The sequence below is a fragment of the Myodes glareolus genome, chromosome 21 (genome assembly GCF_982192425.1).
Source record: "Myodes glareolus chromosome 21, mMyoGla1.1, whole genome shotgun sequence".
NCBI lineage: Eukaryota > Metazoa > Chordata > Mammalia > Rodentia > Cricetidae > Myodes > Myodes glareolus.
This window is the reverse complement of record NC_142046.1, coordinates 14464435-14491901: the sequence shown is the minus strand read 5'-3', so window position 1 is coordinate 14491901 and position 27467 is coordinate 14464435. Positions and strand designations below refer to the sequence as shown.

At 48.7% G+C, this 27467-nt stretch overlaps 1 protein-coding gene across 18 annotated transcripts in view; it reads right to left on the bottom strand.

The window, feature by feature from the left end:
* The window catches only part of Fnbp1 (formin binding protein 1), a 128375-nt gene that overhangs the window by 69066 nt on the left and 31842 nt on the right, over positions 1–27467 (bottom strand). For 17 of the 18 annotated variants that reach the window (XM_048432009.3, XM_048432007.3, XM_048432008.3 and 14 more), the window contains exons 2-4: positions 19082–19197; positions 10403–10459; positions 9430–9577 (exon numbers count right to left, since the gene is read on the bottom strand). In XM_048432009.3, the coding sequence (XP_048287966.3) occupies positions 9430–9577; positions 10403–10459; positions 19082–19197 (321 nt within the window). The remainder of the gene's footprint in view (positions 1–9429; positions 9578–10402; positions 10460–19081; positions 19198–27467) is intronic. The other variant, XM_085681390.2, reaches the window with a different exon arrangement.

The following is a 27467-nucleotide window of genomic DNA, read 5'->3' as shown; positions in this document are numbered from 1 at the left end:
GTCCAAACCGTGCCTTCTCGTCTCTGAAGAAAGAGGGATTGTTCCCAGGACAAAGATGCAAGGGCAGCTTTGGGGGCCTGGGATGAAGTCACCCCCCGCTCTTCCCTCCTGTCAGAAAAGGGACAGGAAATACCGTCTCTGGGGACCCAGAGGAATGCTAAATGCTCTCCCAGTAATCAGATGCTTTGGGCCTCTTTTTAAAAACACAATAACAAACTAAGAAGAAAGAAAAGAAAAGAAAGAAAAAGAATAGCCAAATGGTATCCTAGGTCACCTACAAGTAATATTTTCATTTGACTTTTTTGGTTGTTGGGGTTTTTTTTGGGGGGGGTTGTTTTGTTTTGTTTTGAGACAGGGTCTCTCTGCAGCCCTGGCTACACTGGAACTCACAGTGTAGACCAGGCTGGCCTTGAACTCAGAGATCCACCTGCCTTTGCCTTCCTAGTGCTGAGATTAAAAGGGGTGTGCTACAGCACCCAGCCCTCAGTTCAGTTTTGAGTCTATACAGGAGAAGCATCCTTCAGAGAGTGGGCTAGCTTAGTGGGTAAGGCGCTTGCTGGGCAAGCGTGACGACCTGTGTTCAGATCCCCAGCGACCCTTGGAAAGCTGAGCACAGCAGTGCGCACCTGCAATGCTAGCACCAGAGAGGCAGGGATAGGAGGAGCCCTGGGGCTCACGGGCCAGCCAGCCTAGTCAAACTGTCAGTGAGGGATGCTGTATCCAAAAATAAGGTGATGAGCAATATAGGAAGGCACCCAAAATATGACTTTTGCATGTGCATGAATGGGAAATTAAAAGAGAGAGAGAGAGAAATCTAAACATCGTTGGGTGTCTCACACATTTAATCCCAGCACTTGGAAGGCAGAGGCAGGTGGATCTCTTGAGTTTGAAGCCAGCCTGGTCTACATAGAGAGTTGGATAGTGAGGGCTACATAGTGAGACCCTGTTTCAAAAAAACTGGATGGTGTGGTTTGAGCCTGTAATCCTGACACTTGGGGGGTGGGGTAAGGGCTGAGGCAAGAGATTGCTAAGTTTGAGGCCAGCCTTGGCTACCTACATAATAAGTACCAAGCCAACCAGGACATCCAGACAAAGACAGTCCCCAAACAGTAATAAAACCCAGCAGAGAACAACTGGAATCTAGAGAAAAGCAAACGTCGGCATACAGGGAAACGGATGACATTTCTGGGGTGATTTTACGGCCCTGCAAGGCTGACACGCACTCACCACTCACGCTGCAAGGAGACGCGGCCCTCTTGATACCCAACCACTGATGGTTAGAAAAGCAGACCAGAGCACTGTTGTGGAAACAGCCACTTAAACACAAATCAGGGAAAATGAAAAGACTATGCTCACACTGTCCCGGGAGCCGTCACTCGTCTGGAATCTTAAACACAGCTCAGATTCCAGACGGAAACAAAAGGGGACATAGAGACTTTAAAAGGGCAAAGACAGAAGGGGCCCCAGACAGCACGTGTGGGTTGGCTCCTTGGATTGGCAGGGCTTTAGACAGGGCCTGACTATGTAGTCTAGCTGGTCTTGAACCCTCCACCTCCCTCCCCCCCCCCCCCCCCCCCCGCCTCAGCTTCCCTAGTGCTGGAAAGACGAGTGTGTGCAGCCCTGGCTCCCTTTGGAATCTGACTGTAAATCTGTGGGGTGTGGGCTGATGTGGATCAAAGTGATAACACCTTGTGGAAGCCGAACAACCCGCCCATCTGGTGCTACGAACTCCACCTAAACCCTAAAAGAGAAACGCAAAACGGATACAGCCAAGCATTCTGCTTTCAGTTCTTAAGGACTATGCTCCGGAATCCATAGATTAAAAGTCCTTCAATGCGGGCATTTCAGGTCATAAAGACAACTACCTCGCCATGCTCAGGGGAGTGCCTAACCTACCATACTGACCCACGAGGCATGGTTTGGGTCTGCCTGGGCCGATGGATGAGGCTGGGTTTCCTGCCCGCCCCCCGTTTTCTGGATAGGTGCCCCACCCAGAAAGCTCCAACCCAGCACCCACACGTTGTGTTTAGTCTCCCCTGCAAAGTCATCCCTGTGTGCACACGCCTTAAGGCCCGACCCTCATAGACCCTAGGTTAACTCCAATAAGACAAGGTCATTCAAGGATTCCGAGGACGTTTCTCCCCATCTCTTCCAAGAGTACAAAGCTGTTGCTTCTAGATCAACGTAAACACCTCCATGATGGGGTTATGGGGGGTACCAGGTGGAAAAGAGAAACCTCTAGTGCCGCATGGCTGAAAGATCGTCTTGTCAAATTCCGCCACCCACCAGAGGACAAGTGCAGGCCCAGGCGCATGCGGTGACGGTCTAGACACAGGGCAAGCATTGTGACACAAGAGTGAACCATGCCTGAAGCTCATCAGATCCAGAGTAAGGGAGCGTAGAGAGAGGGTGTGGGAGAAGGGCAGCCTGGGATACCGTTGGAACAGAGGCTAATGAAATGCACGCACGGCTGAGTTCCAAAGGCTGGGTGGGGGATGACCCTCTGCAGTGACGAGCAACCTGCAGATATTCTGAGATGCCATATCTGAGCCTGAGTGAAGGAAAAGGCAAAAGAGGAATACTGGCCCTTGACTTCGGATGGTCTCCAGAGCCGAGGTGAGCATGACTGCCCGAATCACCAGAAGGGTAGTTAGTGGCACTTGTGGATCAGCGCGATGGGGAAGACAGTCTGGTGACTGCTGAGTACAGTCCACACTGGATGAGAAACAAATGGGAGTGGGACAGGCCTGGCAGTGGCTAAAACACAGAGCCAGATCGTTGCTCTGCTGACTCCAGGGCCAGCATGGAAGCAGAGAGCTGAGTGTCATCCTCTAGGTGACACATGGGACAGTGAGTGGAGAAAATCTAAGCCCAGAACATTGACTGACCCACCAGGACTGTATGATAGGCAAGAGATAGGGGGTGGGGGCTCCAGCTCAGAAGTAGAGCATTTGACTAGCATGCCTTAGGTCCTAGGTTCAATCCCAGTATTGGCAGAGAGGGAGAGAGGAAAGCAAAGGAGAGAAAGGGAATGAGGAAGAGGGGAGAGAAGAAGGAGGGAGGCAGAGAGAGAGAGAGAGAGAGAGAGAGAGAGAGAGAGAGAGAGAGAAAGAGAAGCAACGTCTTGGTCGTTTTTTCAAGCACATAAAACCAAGAAAAAAATGTAAACATCCTGTCAAGGAAGCCTGTTGCCCCAATAAACAATGAAGCTTACACTTCTTTGGTTCATGCCATGGATGTGGCTCAGTGGCCCGGGCTCCATCCCCAGCTCCCTATATATGGGGAAAGCAGCTGCTTGTTTACCATCCTGGTTCTTGGGAGGGGCAGGCAGGAGGATCAGGGACATCTTTAGCTACACAGTGACTTCAAGGCCAGCCAGGACTGTCAAAGACCCTTTCTTAAACCAAACCAAACAATCAAAATCAATAAAAAAAAAAGTCTCAGGGAAAACAGTTAAGGATCTAAACACTTCCGGTCCTCTGCAGGTGTCTGCTGAGGCTTGTGAAAGCTTCAAAAGTCACTGAAGGCATCCATAATTGCTTCCTCTACAACTTCCTAGAGAGTGACTGGGGAAAAGCAATGCTCAGCACCTGGCGATCGATGAAGCCTATTTTCCAGCTGCAGGGAGAAGTGTGCCTGCCGCTCTGCTCAGGCTGGTGAGACCATCTGGGCTCCTCAGTGGAAGCCCCACATCTCTACAAATTCCTTCCAAGAGATTAATGGGTTTCATTGTGCCGGACCCCAGATGGGCACAAAAGCGGAGCTCAACCGGCCTCTAAAACTCCAGTGAGTCCCTGCACTGCACAAGAGTCGTCAACGGCACTATCTGTATCTACTCAATGACCTAGACCTCAGATAAGCTAGTCCAGGTCTCAGGGATGGGTTCAGAGAAGCCAGGAACCCGATCTGTAACTCTGCTGCAGACTGTTAATCTAATACACAAGCAGGGCTTAATTGATGAGCATAAACCAGGAGGCTGAAAGTGCTCCTGCTTTGAGTTCGGCTCACTGGGAATTCAGTGGGGTGGGAGGACAATCTCATTTCCCACAAAGGAAAGCGTTAGGCTAGGTGCAGGGGGACAAGCCCGCTAACCCAGGTGCAGGGAGGCAAGCCCGCCAACCCAGGTGGACAAGGGACAAGCCCGCCAACCCAGGTGGACAAGGGACAAGCCCGCTAACCCAGGTGCAGGGAGGCAAGCCCGCCAACCCAGGTGGACAAGGGACAAGCCCGCCAACCCAGGTGGACAAGGGACAAGCCCGCTAACCCAGGTGCAGGGAGGCAAGCCCGCCAACCCAGGTGGACAAGGGACAAGCCCGCTAACCCAGGTGCAGTGGGGCAAGCCTGCTAACCCAGGTGCAGTGGGGCAAGCCCGCTAACCCAGGTGCAGTGGGACAAGCCCGCTAACCCAGGTGCAGTGGGACAAGCCCGCTAACTCAGGTGCAGTGGGACAAGCCTGCTAACCCAGGTGCAGTGGGGCAAGCCCGCTAACCCAGGTGCAGTGGGACAAGCCTGCTAACCCAGGTGCAGTGGGACAAGCCTGCTAACCCAGGAGCAGTAGGACAAGCCCGCTATCCATTTAGAGCCTCAGTTCTTCAAAGCCAGCATCAACCACGTCAAGGATTCCAGGATAGCACAGAACATAGCAAAACCCTGTCTCAGGCTAAAAAGAGCTGAATATTGAATAGTTTAACTAATCTAAACCAGTCAAAACCAGTAAGCTACAAACAGCAAAACAATAAAAAGCACTTAAGCAATAAACAAACTGGGCCGGACACACACCTCAGAAAAGAAGCTATACATTTGTTTATGAATGAATGGCTAGAACAGAAAGATCTGATTATTGAAGCAATCTGTTTTTCAGAGGATGCACAGAAAACAACTAAGAGAACGGAGGGTGTAAACTACGGTACATTGAGATGGCTCAGCCAGCACGTTAAAGATGACTGCTGCACAAACCGGGAGCCCTACTTCAAACGCTGTATCTACACAAAGTGGAAGGAGAGAACAGACTCCAGGACGCTGTCTTCCCACCAGCAGAGCCCTACAAACTGGCGCCATCCCGCCTCTAAGACAGACTGAAGTGTCTGTGGGGCCTTGTTCTGAGCATAGCAGAAACCAGGAAACGATATCCTCTGACCTGTGCCACTAAGGAAACGCAGGGACCTGGAGAAGAAGGTCTGCAGGCAGTGGCTGCACCGTGCAACCAGTGGCCTTGCGGGTAAGCTAGGAAAACCACTAATGAAATCAAAGCATGCGGGCAGCCATGCTTAGCCCTGAGGTCCAGGTTGCCTGGGTGTCACCCCCAGCTGGACCTTGTGTGACCCCACAGACCCGCACCACCTTCCTATGCTCCAGGCTCCCGAGCATCGGATAACATCACAGACCTCACACTGGGAGGGTTAGCCCGAGGTCACAGCCAAAGTCAGTTACTGCTCTAAAAGTGAGTACAGAGCTAATCAACCTCCCAAACGATCAGTTTACCAACAAACCCAGAGGATGCAACCCTTTCAACTTTTTGATCTCACTATGTAGCCCTGGCTGTCTTGAAACTTTCCATGTAGACCAGGCTGGCCTCAAACTCACGGAGACTGGCCTGCCTCTGGCTCCCGAGTGCTGGGACTAGAGGTGTGCACCACCACAGCCCGCTGTTTTTGAGCCAGAATCTCTTGCAGCCCAAGCTGGCAGCAAACTCACTGTGCAGCCAAGGAAGATCTTGAGTTCATGATCTTCTTTCCTTTCTCTCCCAAGCAAGTTCCATAGCATTGCCTTTTTTATTCTATTTTTTAAATTTATTTTGTATCCGTGTGTGTGTGCACATCCTGTGTGTGGAGGTCAGAGGACAACATGTAGGAGACTGTTCTCTTCTTCCACAATGTGAGCCTTAGAGACCAAACATCAGGACTGAGGGATAAAGTCTTATCTACTGAGTTGTCTTGGGCTCTCTCTGTCTCTGACTCTCTCTCTCTCTCTCTCTCTCTCACATACACACACTTTTTGAGGCAGCGTCTTGCTAAGTATTCAGTTCCATCCTCCATTCTGTAATCCTCCTGCTTCAAATCCCCGCCCCCCGCCGCCCCTAATGCTCGGATTAAGAGCCTGTGTGACCACACGGAGCTATGCATTCCTTCAGAAGCATGGTAGCTAAGCTATAGGAAAGAAGAGATGACATCACGACACCACACATGAAAACACCACAAATATGTATTTGTTGACAGACACTCTTTCCAGTATTTCTTGAGATTTCGCAACGTACTTAAATGTCAGTCTAATTTAACTGCAGCCGGTTTCAACAAATAGAGTTGTGTTTGCAGAGCCTCCTGACAGACCGTGACTCCCAGGCCTGGACTAGGGACTGGGGACACTCCTTAAACACAAACGGAGGCTTCAGAGGGTAAGAGCACTGGCTGCTTTTGCAGAGGAGACAGGTTCAGTTCCCAGCACCACGTGGTAGCTCAGCCTGTGATTTCTGCTCCAGGGGATCCTGTATCCTCTTCAGACCACTTTGGGGACCAGGTACATAAACACAGGCAGGCAAAACACTCATACACATAAAATTAAATAAATCTTTTTTTTTTTTTTTTGAGATGGGGTTTTTCTGTGTAGCCCTGGCTATCCTGAAACTTGCTCTGTAGACCAGGCTGGCCTCAAACTTGAGAGATCACCTGCCTCTAACTCCCAAGTTCTGGAATTAAAGGTGTGGGCCACCAACGCCTTCTTAAAATAAATAAATCTTAAACAACAACAACAACAAAAACTTTTTAAGGAACATGATTTAAGAGATGATATAACGGTGTATAAAAAGATAATTAACAATGAGTAAATAATATAATCCATTTACAAGGTAGCAAAGGCGTATGAAGGTCCTTATCTATAAACTCTTGGAACTAAAGTAGACATTAACACACCGTGTGTGTGTGTGTGTGTGTGTGTGTATTTGTGTGTGCATGTGCAGTGTGTGCATGCACTGGGGATGGAAGCCAGTGCTCTGTACAGGGGAGGCAAGTGTGCACCACTGAGCCTCACCCCGTCCCTCACTGGTGAAAGGAAAGTGCTCTCCATTGCACGCCACTCCCAGCCCTGGGCACACCCGCTACTTCCCAGCTGTTGCTACTCTTCTCTCTGCCCGGCACTTCTTGCACACCCGCCTTCTGCAATGCTGACCCATGAGGTGGGCAAGGATGTCCTTGTCCTAGAAGACCAGACATTTCCACTGAGGGAATGTCTCCTCCTCATGAGGGAGGAGAAAAGATAGCAGCAATTACACCTCATGCTGCTGTGGGGGCAGGGGCTAGTGGGGGTGTGTGTGATCAGTATGCACAAGGTCCTGTCAACTAGATACCCCACCCCCCAAATCTAGATACTGTTAAGTAGTGTGCAAAGAGTAAAGCTGGGAACTGGAGAGATGGCTCAGAAGTTAAGAGTGCTGGATGCTCTCACAGAGGACCTGAGTTTAGTTCTCAGTGCCCATGTTGGGTGGCTCAGCTCACAACAGTCTGTTAGCTCCAGTTTCTAGGGGAGCAGATTCCTTCCTCTGGTTTCAGGGGGCATCTGAACACATGTGGTATACATACAAACCAACTGTCTCTCTCTTTAAAAACTTGCCAAAACTGTAGACATGGTGGCGCATACCTTTAATTCCAGCACTCAGAGGCTGAGGAGGCAGATATCTGTGAGGCCATCTGGTCTATATAGTGAGGTCCAGACAGCTACAGTGGTTATAAGCAGAAACCCTGCTGACTCAAAAAGCAAAAAACAAAAACAAAACATTGCAAAGCAAGGGAAGGTGAAGTGGGAGAGGCCAGAGGAACCTGGTAATTTAAGTGAGGCAGATGGGAAAGTCTGCTCGGAGAAGGAAACATTCATTCCGGAGAAACAGGCCCTGAGGTGTGTGGCAAAGGCTTTCTGAGGGAGAAAACCCTGCACAAAGACCCTGAGGTCAGAGCACAGAGAAACCAGCCAGGAACTACACAGCTGGAGGAGAGGGGTGGGGGAGGGGGTGCGGCTTGCGGCACTTCCCATTTTCTGACTCAGCCCTCCAACGGAATGGACACCTGCTAAGGAGGGAAAAGCAATTTCAGTTTGGGGAGCTGGCTACAGTGCTAAACTGTGGGCAGAGAGGGTCAGTGGCAAGAACACAGCAGAGCCCTAAACAGGATGAAGACGGAAAGCTTTGCAAAGGTCAAGGCGAGTTCACAAGCAGGGAGGGCAACAGGCCAGGCCACCGCCAGAGCCCTTGTATTTATTTTATCTTTATGCTGCAAGGTTCTGTCCACTGCTTCCCAGCTGCTTCACAAAATACAATGCCCCACCGGCCGGGCGGTGGCGGCACATGCCTTTAACCGCAGCACTCAGGAGGCAGAGGCAGGCGGATGCCTGAGTTCGAGGCCAGCCTGGGCTACAGAGTGAGTTCCAGTACAGCCAGAACTATACAAAGAAACCCTATCTTAAAAAACACAACCGAACAAGCAAAATGCTTTCCTTGATGAGTGAGTGGTTCGGTAGAGAATGTTGTCAGGCTTAGGGCTCTGACACACGGCTGGTTTATCAATCTTGGAGTTGTGGACACGTGGGCAGCTAAGTGGATGCGACAGAGGCCTAACAAGTGGGCCCTGTGAGCCTCCACTGACAGGACACCAACTACAGGCTCAGGCAAGAAGCTCAGCTAGTAAAGGAATCAACTCCTCCAAGTTGTCTTCTGGCCTCTCAACATACATCATGACATGTATTAGTATACTCACATAATAGACACACACATGCACACGCACGCACACACACATGTTGGCCTTGAATTTCCAATCTGCTGGCCTCTGCCTTCCCTGCACACTGTCACACCTGATTCTAATTTAAATATGTGCGTGTGTGTGTGTGTGTGTGTGTGTGTGTATGAGCATTTTGCCTGAATGCACACATGTGTACCACATTTATGCTTTGTACCCAAGGAGGTCAGAAGAAGGTCTTAGACCTCTTAGAATTGGATTTACAGATGACTCTGAGCCACCATGTGGGTGCTGGGAACTGAACCTGGGTCCTCTGCAAGACCCTAAGTTAGTGCTCTTAACCAATGAACCCTCTCTCCAGCCCCCATTTTTTTTTCCCCAGACAGCGTGTCACTATGTCACCCTGGCTGGTCTAGAACTCATCATATAGACTAGGCTGGCCTTGAATTCACAGAGGTCCACCTGCCTCCTCTGCTGCTCAAGTGCTGAGATTAAGGCATGCAGTACACATCTGTCCCTCAACCCCCATTTTTGTGTAAGACAGGGTCTTACTATGCAGTTTGCAGGCGTGGAACTCATTGTGTAGCCCATGTGGTCACTAAATTTCCCTGCTTCCCCAGCACTAGCAGTACAGGTGCGAGCCACCACCCCCAACTCCATGTGGCTATCTGATGGGAAGACACCCTGTCCATCTTTTGGGGGAAGACATTACCGATTTCCTCTCCTGCTTCAGCTCCTGCACGTAGCGCATCAGGTCCACCGTGATCTGTGATGTCATGTTCTCGGAGATGACCTCATGCTGCCCGGCATAGTCGTTCATCTCATTCAGGGTGGAAAGAAACGCCTTGCATGCCGTGTACCTGGGGAGAGAGCACACCGGCTCTCCTCAGAGGAGCCCACCTCCCTCCTCACATACTGTCCACGAGGAAAGAGTAATTAAAATCCGGCTGCTCTGCACCTGCCTCCCGTGGGATCTTGCCAGTTCATTACACAGCGGCTCAGAATTAATTATGACAAACACAGCCCTATGTGTTCTGTGAAACGCAGTATCTGGTTCTGTTCATTCTGAGTCCAGAGATGGTCCTAAACCCACCCTCCCATGCTCACTAAACACACTAGGCCCGTGGACCTACACCAAAGGCGCTGTTTCCACCGTGTACAATGTCCCGTCACCGCTGCCGAGACAGACACAGTGGATGAGCAATGAAGATTTCTGACTCTACGGGACAGAGTCACCGACGCTAGGACAGTGGTTCTCAACACACAGTAAGTGCACATCAGATATTTACATTATAATTGACAACAGTAGCAAAATCACAGTGATGAAGTAGCAATGAGAATAATTTTATGGCTGGGGTCACCACAACATTTGGAACTGTATTGAAGGGTCGCAGCATTAAGAAGGTTGAGCCCCTCCTCGGAGGCTTATACTCCGTGCTGCCTGTCCAGGCTTGCAGGGCCTCCTGGAACTCTCTTTATTTACTTCAATGGAACCGGTCTGGAGCGGATTGAGTGGCTCAAGGCCAGGGTGGGTAAAGGAAGTGTTCTCACTGTCACCGGAAAGTTGAAAAATGGCACAGACTGGAAGGTGGGCTGGGACTTCGTGAGCACACACTTCCTCCCCTCCCCCACAACCACCACCAAGCACACACATCTCACCACACATCCACCAGCAGCGGACATACTTGTATTCTTCTTCTTCCTTCGAGTTCTTCTTGGGTTGGTATTTCTTTGAAAGATTCCTAAGACAAAAATACAGACTTGTCACCTTTTCAGGGAACACACAGGGAAGTCAGGAATGAAAGGACCTGTGTGCTTTGTTAGTTTATTAAAAAATTCCAAAAGTTACACAATTAAAACCCATTTGCGGCCGGGCAGTGGTGGTGCCCGGCTTTGATTCCAGCACTTGGGAGGCTGAGACAGGCAGATCTCTGTGAGCCTGGTCTACAAAATGAATTCCAGGACAGGCTCCAAAGCTACAGAGAAACCCTGTTTCAAAAAAACAAAACAACAACAACAAAATTTTGTGGGGCCAGCAAGATGGCTCAGGGGCAGCTGGGCACCAAGGCTGATGGCTTGAGTTTGATCCCCAGGACCCACATGCTGGAAGAGAACTGATTCCACAGAGCTGCCCTCTGACCTCCGCGTGCCACGGCACACACCCCCTTACACACATATCATACACGATAATAAAAAAAATTAAAAACTGCCAGTCCAACAGATGACAGGAGACTCACCTCTGTCATTTGCACATACACCTACACACATAGTCTGTTCTTCTATAGACATGTGGGCACGTAGCAGATTAATATACACAGATTTAAAAAGCAACCTTTTCTGTAAGGGTGTGTATTGAAGGGGGGGAGGAGAAGCACTTCATAAGGAGAGATCCTCTCAGATGCATGTAGTAAGACTAAGTCACTGCAGAGCCAGGCTGGAGGGGACAATGTCACTGCAGAGCCAGGCTGGAGGGGACAATGTCACTGCAGAGCCAGGCTGGAGGGGACAATGTCACTGCAGAGTCAGGCTGGAGGGGACAATGTCACTGCAGAGCCAGGCTGGAGGGGACAATGTCACTGCAGAGTCAGGCTGGAGGGGACAAAGCCACTGCAGAGCCAGGCTGGAGGGGACAAAGCCACTGCAGAGCCACGCTGGAGGGGACAAAGCTACTGCAGAGCCAGCTTGGAGGGGACAATCAGAGTGGGCAGGGTGAACATGGATTCTTTTGTGTGTGGGAGCTAGGCACACTGAAGAGTCCCGTGGCTACCCTCCAGGTATTTTTAGTGCAGTTTGAAATAGTAACCGTTCCTTTGCTAGCCATAACTTTTAAAGTGCAAACACCTCACATAAAAATTCTCAAAACTGTGATGTTAAACAAAGTCACTTATTTAAATCCACATTTTCTTTAGCTTCCAGACCTGCACAGCCATAAAAATAATTTCCATGCTACATGGAACTGAGGGAAGCTGAACCTACTACATGCGGTAAGGGCTGCTCCTAAGGGCCAGCAAGAGGGCTCAGTGGCCATCAGGCCTGATGACATGAGTTTGGTACCCAGCACCCGCCCCATGGAAGGTGGAAGGAGAGAACTGATTCCCACAGGTTGACCTCTGACCTCCATATGTGCACTGTAGCTCCCCCCCATAAACAAACAAACAGATAAAATTTTAAGGCTTATTCTGTAGTCCAGGTTGGCCTTGAATTTGTGATGATTCTCCTGCCTCAGGTTCCTGAGTACTGGGATGATAGCCTGGGTCATTAAGCCCTGCTAAAAAGGGTATTTTTTTCCCCCTGGGATTCAGTATGTAGCCAGGATAGCCTCAGACTCAGAGATTTGCTTGCTTCTGTCTCCAGATTGCTAGAACTAAGAATGTGTGCCATTGTGGGCAACCACAAGCGTGAAGATCCCCCTTTACCATCAGTTCCTAAGTAAGGACAAAGATCTGTCATGAGCGATATTCTGTTGAGACCCTATGTAGCCCTGGCTGGCCTGGAACACTTTATGTAGACCAAGCTGGCCTCGAACTCACAGAGATCCACCTGCCTTTGCCTTCTGCATGCTGGGATTAAAAGCATGCGCCACCACGCCCATCCCCAACTTTTTTTGCAAAAGTCTGAGCGAAGGTGTGTGTGATGTGTGGTATATTCGCATCCAAGCGTCCATACACACATGCAGAGAGCAGCATCCAGGGTCCTGAGCTCCCTCTCTCTGCCTTGTTTCCTTGAGACAGAAAAGCTGGAGCCAAACTGGCAGTCAGCAAGTCTCAGTGACCGTAAAGTCTCCACGTCTTGCAGCTCTAAAACTATAGGCATAAAAGGCCATGCCCAGCTATTTTTGTGGGTGCTGGGGATTTGAACTCACAACCTCATGCTTGACCAACGTGCATTCTTACCCACTGAGGCAGCTCCAAAGCTCCAAGTCCGAGGTTCTTTTCTCTATAAACCCTTCCCAACCCCTTGTCTAGGGATAGGCTTCCTGGCCTTGTATTAAACTTTTTTGTTTGTTTTGTTTTTTAAACAAAAACAAGCGTTCAGGGAAGTCCTTAAAACATCACTTTCACATTGATGGGATCCGCTGAGGAACAAAGTGTGCATCCTGCGTGAAACCAGCTCTTAGGTAGACTAACGAGAAGGAGACTAGGAGTTCATGAGGCTGCTGGCTGAGGCCTGGCCAATGCTACGAACCACGGGAAGACTTTCAAAGTGGATCTTTGGGCCCCTTTCCAGGTGCTCTGAACCGGGATGCCCAGGGTGGAGCCCAGGAATGTTTGGGCTGTTCTTCCTTTTATTTTTCTGAACCACAAGATATCTGGATGACGGTGGCAGGAGAAGGGTGCTTTCCCAACAAAGGAAAAGGACTGCATAGAAGGTGACCAGGACCCTGGCTGGAGGCACTGAACTGTAATCCCAGCTACTTAGGAGGTCCGTCCAGGCAAGTGGATCCTAAATTCAAGGCCTGACTGGACTGTGGAGTCAGTTCAAAGTTAACCAGGGCTTTTATGTCTCAAATAAAAAATATAAGATGGCTGGGTGGTGGTGGTGGATACCTTTAATCCCAGCACTCAGGAGGCAGAGACAGACAGATCTCTGTGAGTTCGAGGCCAGCCTGGTCTACAGAGAGAGTTTCAGGACAGGCTCCAAAGCTACACAGAGAAATCCTGTCTCGAAAAACCAATACATATGTATATAAAACCAGGATGTAGTTCAGTGATACAGAAATTTCAGAGAGACAGAGAGACAGACAGACGGTGGACGGGAAGGTTTGCATTATTAGACAATAAACAACTGCAGCGAGATGCCTACCCTTGGTCCACACACTGGAAAGGGATAAAGAACAGAGATGCATGATTTGGAGGCAGCTTAGAACAGGTGCTGATTCCACCCACCTGGTCACAAGAAGGGAAGTAAGGCCACAGCCCTGAGTCAGTTCAGACAGAAGCAAACCGAACAGGGAGGACACACTCAGGAACAGGGGAGCTGCCATGACAATATCCATGTTCCCCCTTCCCATCTGTGAACTCTGAAGACGTGGGCAAAATGTGGGCTAGCCTCTGCTCTCCACTCCTCAGGCCTTAAGCTGCAGGCATGCAGAAGCCTCATAAACTCAGGGATTCCACAGGAGCAAGGCCACTTCTCCTGAACGACTCAGTCCACAGCCAAGGAGTTTCAGGACAGACAGTAACTCAGAATCCCTAAGTCAGACCCCTTCCCCAGCCGTCTCTCTGAGAGCTGTGCCCAGCCTCCAGGCAAAGCACACAGCAAGCCCTTCGGTTTCAGCATCTGAATAAAAAAAAATCCCAAGGGGCAGTCACTTCTAGGGCCATCAGCATACGATGGGTGTGCCGGGAGTCAGCTGAAAGGCGCTCAACCTCATCTCCTTCGGTCCTTGTGACAGGTAATCCTCATGGTCAGCATGACCTGAGGTAGAGTCACCATGGAGTAAGTACACCCCTGAGTGCATCTGGGAGGGCGCTTCCAGGGGGGTTTAATGGAGGAGGCACTCCGTATGTGGGCAGCACCGTGCCATGGGCTGGGGGCCCAGACTGAAGGAAAAGTGACTCTGGCACCAGCATTCATCTCTTTGTTTCCTGACTGCAGCCACACCGTAACCAGCTGCAGCAAGCTCTGCCACCATGATGGACTGTGTCCCCCTAAACTGTGAGCACAAACAAACCCTTCCTTCCTATTGGTCACAGCGACGAGAAAAGTCACTCAACACCTTCAGAAGGCAGAACTTCTCACTATTCAGATTTTACAGTTGAAGAAGACGAATCCCAGAGAATGATGTGCTCCAAATCAAATCCTGTGAAGCAAGCACAGGACCACCTCCCCAACACTGGGGACCTAGAAGATGAGCTCGGCCACGTCGCCAAACTCTCCAAGTCAAGCAGACCCAATGGGAAAAGAATGGCCAGGCACTGCAGGAAGGAGAAGGGAAGGAGGAAAGTGGAGGAAACCCAACCAACCTGGAGGAAAATGAAAAGCACACCACAAAAGCAAGCAACTCGCCCGCCCCCTCCCCGGAGTACTTCACACTAATGACAAACCTGAAACATAATCCAGCACAGCAATAGAGGGGATGGAGCCGGCAGAGCCGAGCGGGACGGGAGGAGCGATGCCAGACTCGGGCATCACACCAGTGGTGAATGAAGAGACACACCAGGCTTTATTTACAAATTCCACAAGAAAGGAGCCAGGTAGCCACAGCGCCAAAGCAGGAACATAACTGGAGAGCACGCTCAGCATCCAAGCAGAGCTCGGGCGCAGGGTCACACTGCACGGACTGACTCAGAAAGGTCAAGTTTTCCACAAGGAACATGCTCTGGCTGGCCCCAGCCTTTCCCACCAAGGCCATGCAGGCATCGACCATGTTTAAAAAGGAAAACGGCATGGCCGGAAGAGAGCCCAGGCACGCAAGGCTTCTAGGCATTTTCCAGAAGAACTTTGGAGAGAGACTTAGTCAGAAAGAAATGGGGAACTGCTGAGGAACTAATGTGACTGCTTCGTAGAAAGACAGCAGACAGGGAACAGCAAGGCGACTCAACGGGTCAGGCAAGAGACAGTGGTGACTCAGGGGTAGCATGGTGCCAACGAGCAGGGGCCAGATCCTGGGTCAGAATGGGGAGTAGAGTAGATGGTTGGTCTGTCCTGATGGCTTGGTGAGGGAGGTGAGACAACACTAACAGGACTCTGGAAGGTCTGCCCTAAGTCGGGGGTAAGAGGGGGTGGGGAGGGACACACAGTCACAGGAGAGGTGGACAGGTGGAACCTGAGCCAGTGCTTTCAGACATGTGTGGATGCAGGCATTGGTCAGAAATCTCAGTGAGCTTCCGTAAGCCGCTTCCGGAGTCTGGGAGAGATGGAAACAGCTTGGAGAGACACGGTTGGGAGGGAGTGATTGCTACACCCATAGGTGCTAAAGCCTAATACCGTTGGGGGTCAAGGAGAGAGCACAGACTGGGGCGAAAGAAACAGGAACTGGATGCTGCACATAGCAACATTAAGAGCAAGGATAAAAATCAGTGGTGTGGGAGGAACCCAAGAGACTGGCATCATTTGGTCTCCAGGGAAGGAAGATGCTTCCAAGGTGGACAAAGGGCCATTTCCATGCCCACCAAAGCTGCAGACCGACCTCCACAGCACACGGTGAAAAGGACCAAGGCACCAGGAAGAAACCAAAGAGAAATGAAGACATGAAGCTGAGCAAGGCCCCGAGGGAAGACCCATGACTAGGCTGTGGTGGAGCACAACCTCTCTGTCTTTTCCTCCCTCCCTCCCTGGAGACACGGAGTCAGTTATCTCCTTCCACTAGATTCGAACTCACAGAGATCCACCTGCTTCTGCCTCTCAAGTGCTTAGTCGGGCAGTGTAACCCATTTTCACACGAATGACAATGTTTCAGGACTAATCAATGGGAAGCAGTCATTTGCAAGTAAGACCCAGACCTTTGTGGGGTTCTAGAAACTGACCCGGATTCAGCTAGTAGAAAACATACTTTCCTGGTTTCTGCATTCCAGCTACTCAATGTAAACAAAATGTGTCATGCTAAGAGTTTTCCACAGCTAGTACTGAGATGCTTATTTAAGCAAAAATGATAACCTTGTGGCATCCTAGATGGTCAACTGAGGATGACCTTGAACTCCTGGTCTGCCTCCACCCCAAGTGCCTGCACTACCACACCCAGTTCACATCACGCTGAGGATGGATCCTAGAGCTCCTGTGTGCTTAGGCAAGCCCTGTACCGGCCACGTCCCCAGCCCTTTAGCGACAAGTTGAAAATAGTTTATATCCCAAACAAATTTCCCAGATAAATCGAAAGGTTTAGGAAAGCTCACAGCTCCCCAGAAGGAGAGGGGATAGCTTGTGCCATTCCTTCCTTTTTTAATTTTTTTGTGCCATTCCTTTCTAACAGTGGCCTCCAACTAAAATGTCCCAATTTTATTATTAAAATAATATAAATTATAAATTATTTATATTATTTATATAAATATAATTTATATAAATATAAATTAAAGGAATTTTATTATGAAGCAAGAGAAAAGCTAAAGTTGGGTTGATCCAGGCCAGCAAGATGGTTCAGTGGGTTAAGAAGTTTGCTGCATAAGCCTGGTGGCCTGAGTTTGAACCCTGGAACATGCAAATAAGAATGGAAGGGAGACTGGATCCACGGAGTTGTCTCTGACCTCTACATTTGTGCTGTGGAATGCATATTCCTATACACGTGTACACACATTCATGCATGCATACACACACACACACACACGTAGTCCTACACATGAACAACATACTTCTGCACACACTCCTACACACATTCATACACACAAACATACACTCCTTCACACACTTTCACACACACACTCCTATACACACTCACATACACATTCACTCATACATACATACTCCTAGACACACACACTCATACATCCAAACTCATGCATAGGTTGAAGACTGGTATTGAGATATCATAAACTTTTGACAACTTATCGGACCACCTTGTAGGACACACTAGAGCTAGAACATTGACATGAACAGACCAGTGATGGGTCAGGACTGCTTACCCTGTGCACTTCCTGCTTTTCATTTAAACACCGGGCCGCCAGAACCCATAGATGGACTTGGAGGTCACCGGACCTCTCTGTTCCTCTCCCCAATGTGGCCACACCAAGTAAAGATCCTTTCTCTGCTTTTTACTCCCACTCGACTCTTTAATGGGTGTGTTGGGACAAGTGACCGGGACTAGCTTGTGGGAGATGCCTGGGCCTGGGTTTCAACCCTAAAACCCCCAACACAGTTCTTTCCAGATCTGCTCCCGGGGACCCCACACACCTGCTGGAGAACGAAACAGTGAGAATGTCCACTAGTTCAAGTACTGCTAAAGCCAGGCAGAGGTACACTCTGTGAGTGAGCCCCAGTGCAATCCTGCACTAAAGAAGAAAACAGTCAGATGTGCACCAGTGGCCTGTGAGGGTTGGGAGAGGGCTCAGCAGGCCAAGGCATTGGTGCCAAGCCTGTGGCTTGAGTTTAATCCCAGAAGCCCACTCGGTGGAGGGAACACAAAGTTGTCCTCTGACTTCACAGGATGCTGGCAGTGGTATGTCCACCTTCTCCATACACACACACAATCAACAAATAATGTAATTAAAATTTAATAGCAAAAAAAAGGAGCCCAGCATGAGGGGAAACAACCAGCTGCTGAGTGACAAGAGAGCCGTGGACGCCCACTCAGGAAAACAGGGAGCAGGGAAATATAAGCAAACGACCGCAGGGCAGCAAACCAGTGTGGGGCAAAGGAAGTCAGAGTTTTGTGTCTTTTTATTTTTAGGGACAGGGTTTCTCTGTGTAGCCCTGGCTGTCCTCGAACTCACTCTGTAGACCAGGCTGGTCCTGAACTCACAGAAATCCACCTGCCTCTGAGTGCTGGGATTAAAGGCGTGCGCCACCACCGCCTGCGAAGTCTGACTTTTAAGGGATGAGAGCCAATGCGCACACCTACAGGAAACTCATGGCAGGCGCTGCTGATCCATGACGGCCATGGCAAGCGAGGGCTAGTAGAGAGCCTTACATGTGGGTTCCTTGCTTCTCTGTGCACATGTATATTCCAATATGAAGTTTACTGATAGCCAAACTTCTCCAAAATTCACTAAAAGAAAACAAAGACCCAGGCCTAGAGGCCAGGTGCAGAGGCCAGGGTGATGGGTGAAGGGTAGGGTAAAAGTGGGGGTTTTCCTAGAGGCCCAAGACCCCGACTTTAAAGAGAAGGACTGCAAAACAAGCCAGAACAACACAGAGCAAAAGAAAACACAACGAAACAGGATTGCAGGCACACACCTGCAATCCCAGCTCTCAGGAGGTGGACGCAGGAGGACCAGGAGCTCAGGCCAGCCTTCACTGTATAGTGAACCCAAGGCTAGCCTGGGTTACAGAGACCTTGCCACAAACTCAAGTACAAGCTTCATTCTTTATTTTTACTGTCTTATGAAAAATCAATTTTCTATATACTAAAAAACAATCCTTTCCAGTGACACATTACTTTAGAAGCAAAGGTTACATACACACACGCACATGCACACACTGTGAAATGAGAATAGAAATCAAGCTTACATCTGGCTAGCAAGCAGCATATGTTGAGGGGGGAGTGGAGGGGAAAAAGGGCTTGCCACCAAGCCTGATGATCTGAGTTCAATCCCCGGGCCTCACTCTACAGAGGAAGAGAAAACCAACTCCTTGTGCTCTGACCACCACACAAGTGCTTGGCACATACATTCCCCTGCCCTACAAATAAATAAATATAATAAAAAAATTTAATAAAAAAGAGAAACGAGCCTTTCTTTCTCGTATTTGCAGGGCCACAGCCGCAACCTTACCTGAGCTGCTTGGCATAGCTGAGCTCAATGTCAGTCCTCTCCTTGACAAACTTGATGTACTTTTCAAGAATGTCGATTCCCCACTGTGTGTGTTTTTCTAAGTTGTCAAACTGATCCTGTTTGAAAAGAGAGAGAGAGGGGAGTTTATTGTCTCTTTCCAGCCACCAGCTCCAGGGAGCAGCCCTCCGCACCATTCACCTATCCAGGAAAGCAGCTCCAACATTTTCCATGATGACACGCGGGGGCTTTTCTGTTGAGAGTGTTACATCAACATTACCAAATTTGGTGCGAGCGTGGTCCAGAGTTAGGATCTGCAACCCATTCATCCCTGCTCTCTCTTTCCTTTAGACACATAACTTCTATATATAATTGATGCTTCATTACAAAGGAAAATGTCTCGATGCCAAAAGCTGACAGGTGAAACACACACACACACACACACACACACACACACACACACACACACACGAGCAGAAGAGATGGCTCTGTAGTTAAGAGCACTTGCTAGAGTTTGGTTCCCAGCACCCACAGGCAAAACTCTAGCTCCTGGGGATCAGAAACCCTTTCTAGACAACTGAAACACCTTCGGATACATACACAATAAATAAAAAATACATTCTTTTTTTAAATGTATATGGGTACTTTGCCTGTGTGTATGTAAGTGTACCATGTCCCTGAATCCAGAGTTACAGGCAGTTAGGAACTGCCATATGGGCGATGGGAATCAAGCCCTGGTCCTCTGGAAAGGCAGCCAGTCCTTCAACAGCTGAGCCATCTCTCCAGCTTTGCCCTCTCCTTTTTTGTTGGGACAGGGTCTCACTATATAACCCTGGCTTGCCTGGAACTCACAGAAATCCACCTGCCTCTGCCTTAGGAATGCTGGAACTAAAGACATGTGTGCCACCACACCCAGCTTCTTCTTCTTTTTTTTTTTTTTTTTAGGACAAACCAGCTGCTTAAACTTGGAAAGAGGAGTTGGTAGGGAAGGGTTATGAAATTTGGCATTTTTCAAATGAGTAAAACAGTTCAATGTGGACTTTGCTACACTATCTGTCGCAAACAGTAGTTGGATCCAGGGAACCAAAACTGAGCAGGGGTGAACCGCACCTTGCAGTGCCTCTTGAGTTCACCTTGGGTGCTTCTGCTCTAAGGGCAAGGCAGGCAGGTGTGCTGGCTACAGAAACTCTGGTGGGTTTGTCCCCCTGGAGTGCAGGCGAGGATGGGAGGGCACTAGGGAATGGGCAGAAGTGACGACATGGGAGACAGTGTAGGGTCAGGTTATCCAAGGCCTGCAGTGCACAGTGAGGAGTTCAGACTCTCTAGCAGGCACAGACTGCTCTTGCAAAAGTGTGACCACAGGTCTGCATGAAATCATGTGAGACCGAGGTCAGGAGACTGTCCTAATGGTCTGAAAATGAGAGCAGGAGGGAGCCATTTTGGAGACACTTGGCAAATGCTACTGTGTGCGACATGTTGGCTGCAAACTCTAAGCAAAGGGGAAGAGCTCCAGGGTGACCTGGGTTCGACTTCCTGAGTGCAAATAAATAGTTCATACAGGGAGGAAGATTCTAGGCAGTTTGGCCATGTGAGCCGAGAGTTTGGTACGCACACAGCGCCTGGAAGCGCAGATGGACTGAGCTCACAGTACGATGCCAGGGAGTGGACGGGTCTGAAAGGACAGCCACAGATTGGAGTGCCAGAGGGTGGGTGGCACCACACAAGAGCAGCCAGGAGCACTGGCCCGGGAAGTGGAGCCGGAGAGCGTGGAACAGGGCCAGAGAATGCATTAGAGCCACCGGGAGGAGTCTGGAGCCAGGTCAGGTGGGGAGACTGCCGCTGCCTCACAAGGAACCTCAGAGAGGATGAAGCTCTGGTCAGCAGCAGGACATCACCGATACAGGTCACCAACCCTCAACGGCTCGGCTGCGTGTCCCTAGTGTGCCCAGAAGCCCTGCCTAGTTTCACCAAAACATGCAAAGCATATAGATGACACATTTCAGCTGCTCTTCCCAGCCCTTTCCCTGAGATAGGATTGACATCGGCACAGCGCTGGGGCTATAGCTCAGCTGATGGAGGGCTGGTCTAGAGCACACGGAGCCCCGGGTTCCTCATGGACCAGGTGTGAAGGATCACACCTGTGATCTCAGCACTCAGAAGGGGACGGCAGGAGGATCGGAAGTTTAAGGCCATCCTCAGTTACATAGGAAATTTGAAAACCGCCTAGTCCTACATAGGACTCCATCTCAAACAAGGGGTCGGGGTGAGCTGGAGATGGCTCAGTGCTTAAGACGACCTACTGTTGTAGAAGACGTGAGTTCTAGTCTCGGCATCCACCTCGCCCTGTGTAATTCCAGGGGATCTTAGGCTTCTTCTGACTTCCTCAAGCACTGTACTTATGTGCCCAAAGCTACACTCATGAACACACACATACAAATAATAATAAAAAATAGCCAGGCCGTAGTGGCACACATCTTTAATCCCAGCACTCGGGGGGCAGACAGGTCTCTGTGAGTTCAAGGCCAGCCTGGTCAACACAGCAAGTTCCAGGACAGATTCCAAAGCTACACACAGAAATCCTGTCTCAAAAAACAAAAACAGAAACAAAATAAGACAACAACAAAAAAATTCAAAAATAATAAAAAATAAAATTTGGTGGGGTGGGGGAGCATGCCTTTATCCCAGCACTCAGGAGGGAGAAGCAGGTGGATTTCTCTGAGTTCAAGGCCAGCCTGGTCTACAAAGCAAGTTTCAGGATAGCTGTTACATAGAGAAACCCTGTCTCAAAAAAACAAGCAAATAAACAAAAATCTTTTAAAAATTTTCTTCTCTCATATATTACATCCTGATCTGTTTCCCCTCCCCTCCTCCACCCCCCAGCCTCTCTCCCTCCTTCCCAGATCCACTTCTCTGTTTCCCTTCAGAAAACGGCAGGCTATACAAGGATAGCAACCAAACATGGCATATCAAGTTGCGGTAAGACTAGGCACATCCTCTTGTATTAAAGCTTGATGAAGCAACCCAGTAGGAGGAAGGGGTCCCAAAAGCAGACAAGAGTCAGAGACAGCCCCTGCTCCCAATGTTAGGAGTCCCAAAAGAACACCAAGCTACTCAGCCATAATATATGCAGAAGACCTAGGTCAGACCCCTATGGGCTCCTGATTTCTCCAAACCCCAGCGAGTCCCAGTCGATTGATTCTATGAATCATGTTCTTGTGGAGTCCCAGACCCCATAAAATCTTTTTAAAGAGGCTGCACATCTTCTTTTCTTCACTTTTAAAATTTTTTTTAAAAAAGGAAAACAAACCATCTTTCCCCATTTTACATACCAATCCTAGTTCCCACTCCCATTCCCTCCTCATAGTCCCCCACCCAACAACCCCTATCCACTCCTCAGAGAGGGTAAGGCACATTGCTTTGGGGAAGGTCCGAGGCCCGCCCCACTATTTCCAGGCTGAGCAAGGTATGCATCCAAAGAGAACAGGTTCCCAAAAAGCCAGTACAAGCTGTAGGGATAAATCCTGGTGCCACTGACAGTGGCCCCTTCTTTCTACCCCAGCCATACAACTGTCACCCACATTCAGAGAACTAGTTTGGGCCTATGCTGGTTCCTTCCCTGTCTGACTGGAGTTGGTGAGCTCTAGATGCCTCTCAACTGAAGAATGGATAAAGAAAATGTGGCACATTTACACATTAGAGAAGTACTCAGAGGTTAAAAAAAAAAACAAAAACAAATGACATCTTGAATTTTGCCTGCAAATGGATGGAACCAGAAGATCCTATCCTGACTGAGGTAACCCAGACCCAGAAAGGCAAACGTGGTATATACTCACTCATCGGTGCAGTAACGCAAAGGATATTGATCCTAAAGAAGATAAGTAACAAGGTGAACCCTAAGAAAAACATACATAGATCCACCTAGAAAGGGGAAAGAGACAAAATTGCCAGACAAAATTGGGAGCATGGGGGTAGGGGGAGTAGGGAGGGAAAAAGGGAAGTGGAAGGGAGAAGGGGAGGGGGAGGAGAACTTGAGGGATCAGGATAGTCGAGATGGAGGAAGGGCAGAGATGAGAGCAAGGAGAGAGATATTTTAATTGAGGGAGCCATTATGGAACTAGCAAGAAACCTGACACTAGAGAAATTCCCAGGAATCTACAAGGATGACCTCAGCTAAGACCCTAAGCAATAGAGGAGAGGGTGCCTGAACTGGCCTTTCCCTATGGTCAAGATCATATGAATATCTTGAATGTCACCATAGAACCTTCATCCAGCAACTGATGGAAACAGAGGTAGAAACCCACAGTGGAGCACCAGACTGAGCTCCCAAGGTCCAGCTGAAGAGTGGGAGGAATGAGAATATGAGCAAAGAGGTCAAGACCATGATGGGTACAGCCAGCGAAACAGTAAACCTGAGGCTATACAATGATGTAGACATTTATAAACCCACCTCTCAGGAAGCTGATATAGGAGAATTACATAAGCCCAGAAGTTCAACATTGTGAACAACATCGTGAAACTCTGTGAGCAACAATAAACGCTATATACACTTAGATATAGCCTGAAGAGTACGAAAGAAGAGACCGACCGTCGCCACAGCCTACCCCACAAACACATATCCACACCTTCTCAAAGCTTCCTCTTGTCTTTTGATTCCTCGTGTGATTCAACCTCTTCAAACACAACGCAGTTTTGTTGAGTGTTGGAGCTGAGCTGAGCTTCCAGCTGCTTTTGCATCAACCTTGAGTCAGTCAGTCACGTGTCCTAGTTTCCTACCTGAGGCTGTGATAAAACACCCTGACTAGAGGTGATGAAGAGGAGAAAGTGTAGGAGTCCGCAAACCCAACATTGAAGGAAGTCAGGGCAGAAACTCAAGCAAGAATCTGAAGCAGGAACCATGGAGGATGCTGCCGGGACCAAACTTCATACACGGACCCAGGACCACCTGCCTAGGGAATGGTATTACCCACGATGGGCTGGGCCCTCCTAAATCAATTAACAATCAAGACAAGCACCATAATCACACACACAAGGCAATCTGGTGCGGACATTTCTCTCAACTGAAACGTCCCTCTCAGGGGTCAAACTGACAGTGACCGCTGTAATAACTGTAGCAGTCACCATATCTAGCTTAACTGCTTTAGTCTTGCTCCCAGCCAGGTGCACAGAACAAGATCAGCTAAAGACACCAAATGACACTCACTAAAAATAACCCCTGGAAAACACTTATCTTTATAACCAATCTTTTAAAATGTTGTTATTTTTTAAAAAAGGGAGGGGGATGGGGCTGGAGAGATGGCTCAGTGGTTAAGAGCATTGCTTGCTCTTCCGAAGGTCCTGAGTTCAATTCCCAGTAACCACATGGTGGCCCACAACCATCCGAAATGAAGTCTGGTGGCCTCTTCTGACCTTCAGGCATACACGCAGAAAGAATATAATAAATAAATAAATAAATAAATAAATAAATAAATATTTTTTTAAAAAAGGGAGGGGGAGGCAAAGACTTAAAATTTTATCACTTTTTAGTTCTCAATCTACCCCACACCCCTCCCAGATTCCATTTTAAGAAACACTGCTCAGATTATTTATTTATGTTATCTCCACAGAGGAGGGTTGTTGAGCGAGTGAGCAGGGTAAACAGGACGGCAGGTCTCTGTAAATAGCGGGAGAAGGCAAATACACAAAGAACTCAAGAGATGGCTATGAATGGACAGCTCTTAGCGCTCAGGACTTCTCCGAAGTGCTCTGTGGTCAGTGAGCCTTTCTTGATCTAGTTTCATACCAATCAGATTTGCTTAAAAATAAAAGCTGGGGTGATGGCTCTGTGGGTGACAACATGTTTGTCTTGAGAGCATGAACACCCGAGTCCAATCCACAGCGGCCCTGTCAGTCAAAGTGCCCAGTTCTGGGTAGGTGGATGGTGACTCTGAAAATGGCACCAGAGGCTGACCTCTAACCTTCTAACCTTCAGACACAAACATACACACACACACACACACACACACACACACACACTATATATATATATATGTATATATATAATTTATATTTATCCTATCTATCCATCTATCTATCTATCCATCCATCCATCTATCCATCTATCCATCTATCCATCTATCTATCTATCTATCTCAAGAGCTGGGGCTGCACCTCAGTGGTAGAGAGTGTGGCGCCCAAGGTTCTAGCCTCGGCACTGACAAAAAGAAAACTCTCCCCTTCCCTGAGTTCTCTCTACATCACCATCACCTCTGAAAGCTCCCAAAGGCTCCTCCTGCTCTTGGATTCCACTCTGTCCCATTGACAACCTGTCTGATGCACCACTACCTCTGTAGCAAGGATTGATATCTCTAAGTCTCTGCAAACAAAAACAAAAAAACCTTTCCACAAGGAACTTAGCCTACCTTAAAATTAACCAACATTTAATATGTTTTTGTTAGCTTCAATTTTGAGAGGGTATGTTCCCTGTAGCCCAGGCTGACCTCGAACTCCCTATGTAGCCGGGATGACCCTGAATTCTTGATCCCCCTCAACCTCCCTTGCACTGGAATTAGAGACATGCATCACCAAGCTGGTCTTGGCAATCAAACCCAGGACTTTGTGTATGCTAGGCAAGCTCTCTATTAGCTGAGCTACACCATAGTCTTTAACAATGTTTAATAGTTAGCAGTTACCAAGACCATTTTGCAAACTGTACCAAAATCCTTCCTCAAAGAGCAGGATCCAACTGGATGTAGTGGCACACACATTTGATCCCAGCACTCGGGAGCAGAGGCAGGCGGATCTCCAAGTTTGAGGCCAAGCTGGTCTATAGAGTGAGTTCCGGGGCAGCTAGGGCTATACAGAGACATCGTCTCAAAACAGACAGACAAAAACAAAACAAAAAACCAACAACAATTAAAAACAAAACAGAATAAAAATCACAGCCAAACAAAGAAAACAGAATCAAACAGGACAGAGGATCTTCACAATAACGCCTTAAATAGTAACAAGAAAATGAATGCCTGCTGCCTCAAGCAGCGTCCTCTGTAGGCGACTAAGGCATCCCTGAGGGGACCACACCCTGCTGCTACTATCACAGGACAAGGCAGCCAGAGGAAAATTTAAAACAGATGAAAAACTAACCGGCCCACTTACATTCTTGACTAAAATGTGGAAAATTTAATGGGAAGAAATTCCAAATCTTAAAAAGACTCCTTTGTGAGCAAACATTGTAAATGGTCCTTTAAAAAATATTCCAGGCTCCAGCGCGGATGGTACTGTTATCGAGAATATATGCTTTCTTAACGCGGACTGGTGGCGTAGCCTGCGAGCCAGCAGCTGGTAGGCTGAAATAGAGGATCACTGGGCATTCAAGGCCAACACAGTCTCAAAACAAAAACCAAATAAAAAAGTCAGTGGCCTGAGATGACTCAGCAGATAAAGGCACTCACCTCCAAGCCTGAGTCCATCTCTGGACCCACACTGTGGAAGAGAACGGACTCCTACACCTTGCCCTCTGACCTCCATGTGCACAGAGTGGCATATATACAATGTAACAAACAAGCCCTTCCTTTTCCCTGGGGTCACATGGCTGTAGCCCTCCAGACCTTTTGCCCTCTTAAAATTTATTGAGACCTCAAAGGAACCTTTAAGACAATCATATCTATTACTATTTCTTTTATGTGAAATTATGGAGATTTGAGAAAATCTATGGATTCACATATGCGGCAATAACAAGGGCATCACGTTTATGCGAATGACATCGCTTTCCTGCTTACAAACTGGAGCTTCCTAAACCAAGCCCGAGAGCAGGAAGAGCGACTCCCAGAAGACAGGCGGTTTCTGTGTTCACCCTGCAGCCACTGCTGATCAGGCGAGTTAGGAAGAAAGACAGATGCACTCACGCAGGCGGGCAGGGAGAAAGCGAGGACCCAGCCTGCCCGCTTTCCCTCCTTCCCCCATTTTTGTTTTTCTTTCTTATTTTATTCATTCATCCATTCATTCATTCACCCATTCATCCATTCATTTTAGCTAGTGTCTTTTCTTTATAGCTCAGGGTAGCCTTATACTCACTATGTAGGCACAGTGATGTTGAACTCCTGAGCCCTGCACTATACCTTTCAAGTCCTGGCATAATAGGTGCATGCACACCTGGTGGTCTTTACCTTTTGTGAGGGCGGAGTGCTGTGGGTGGACTCTGTGGCCCTGGTATACCAGGCATTCACTCTACGTTGGCCCACATTCCCAGCCCTAAGAAGGCCTTTGCAGATAACTGCATCTCTTCCTTGCGTACCACACCAATAGCTTCTCAAAGACTAGGGACCATATGATATCAGCAGCCACAGCAACAAACCCTCTAGGCCAGTGACAGCGAAGCCCACCAGTCCTCCCGGCATTGCCGACGGCACTTTAC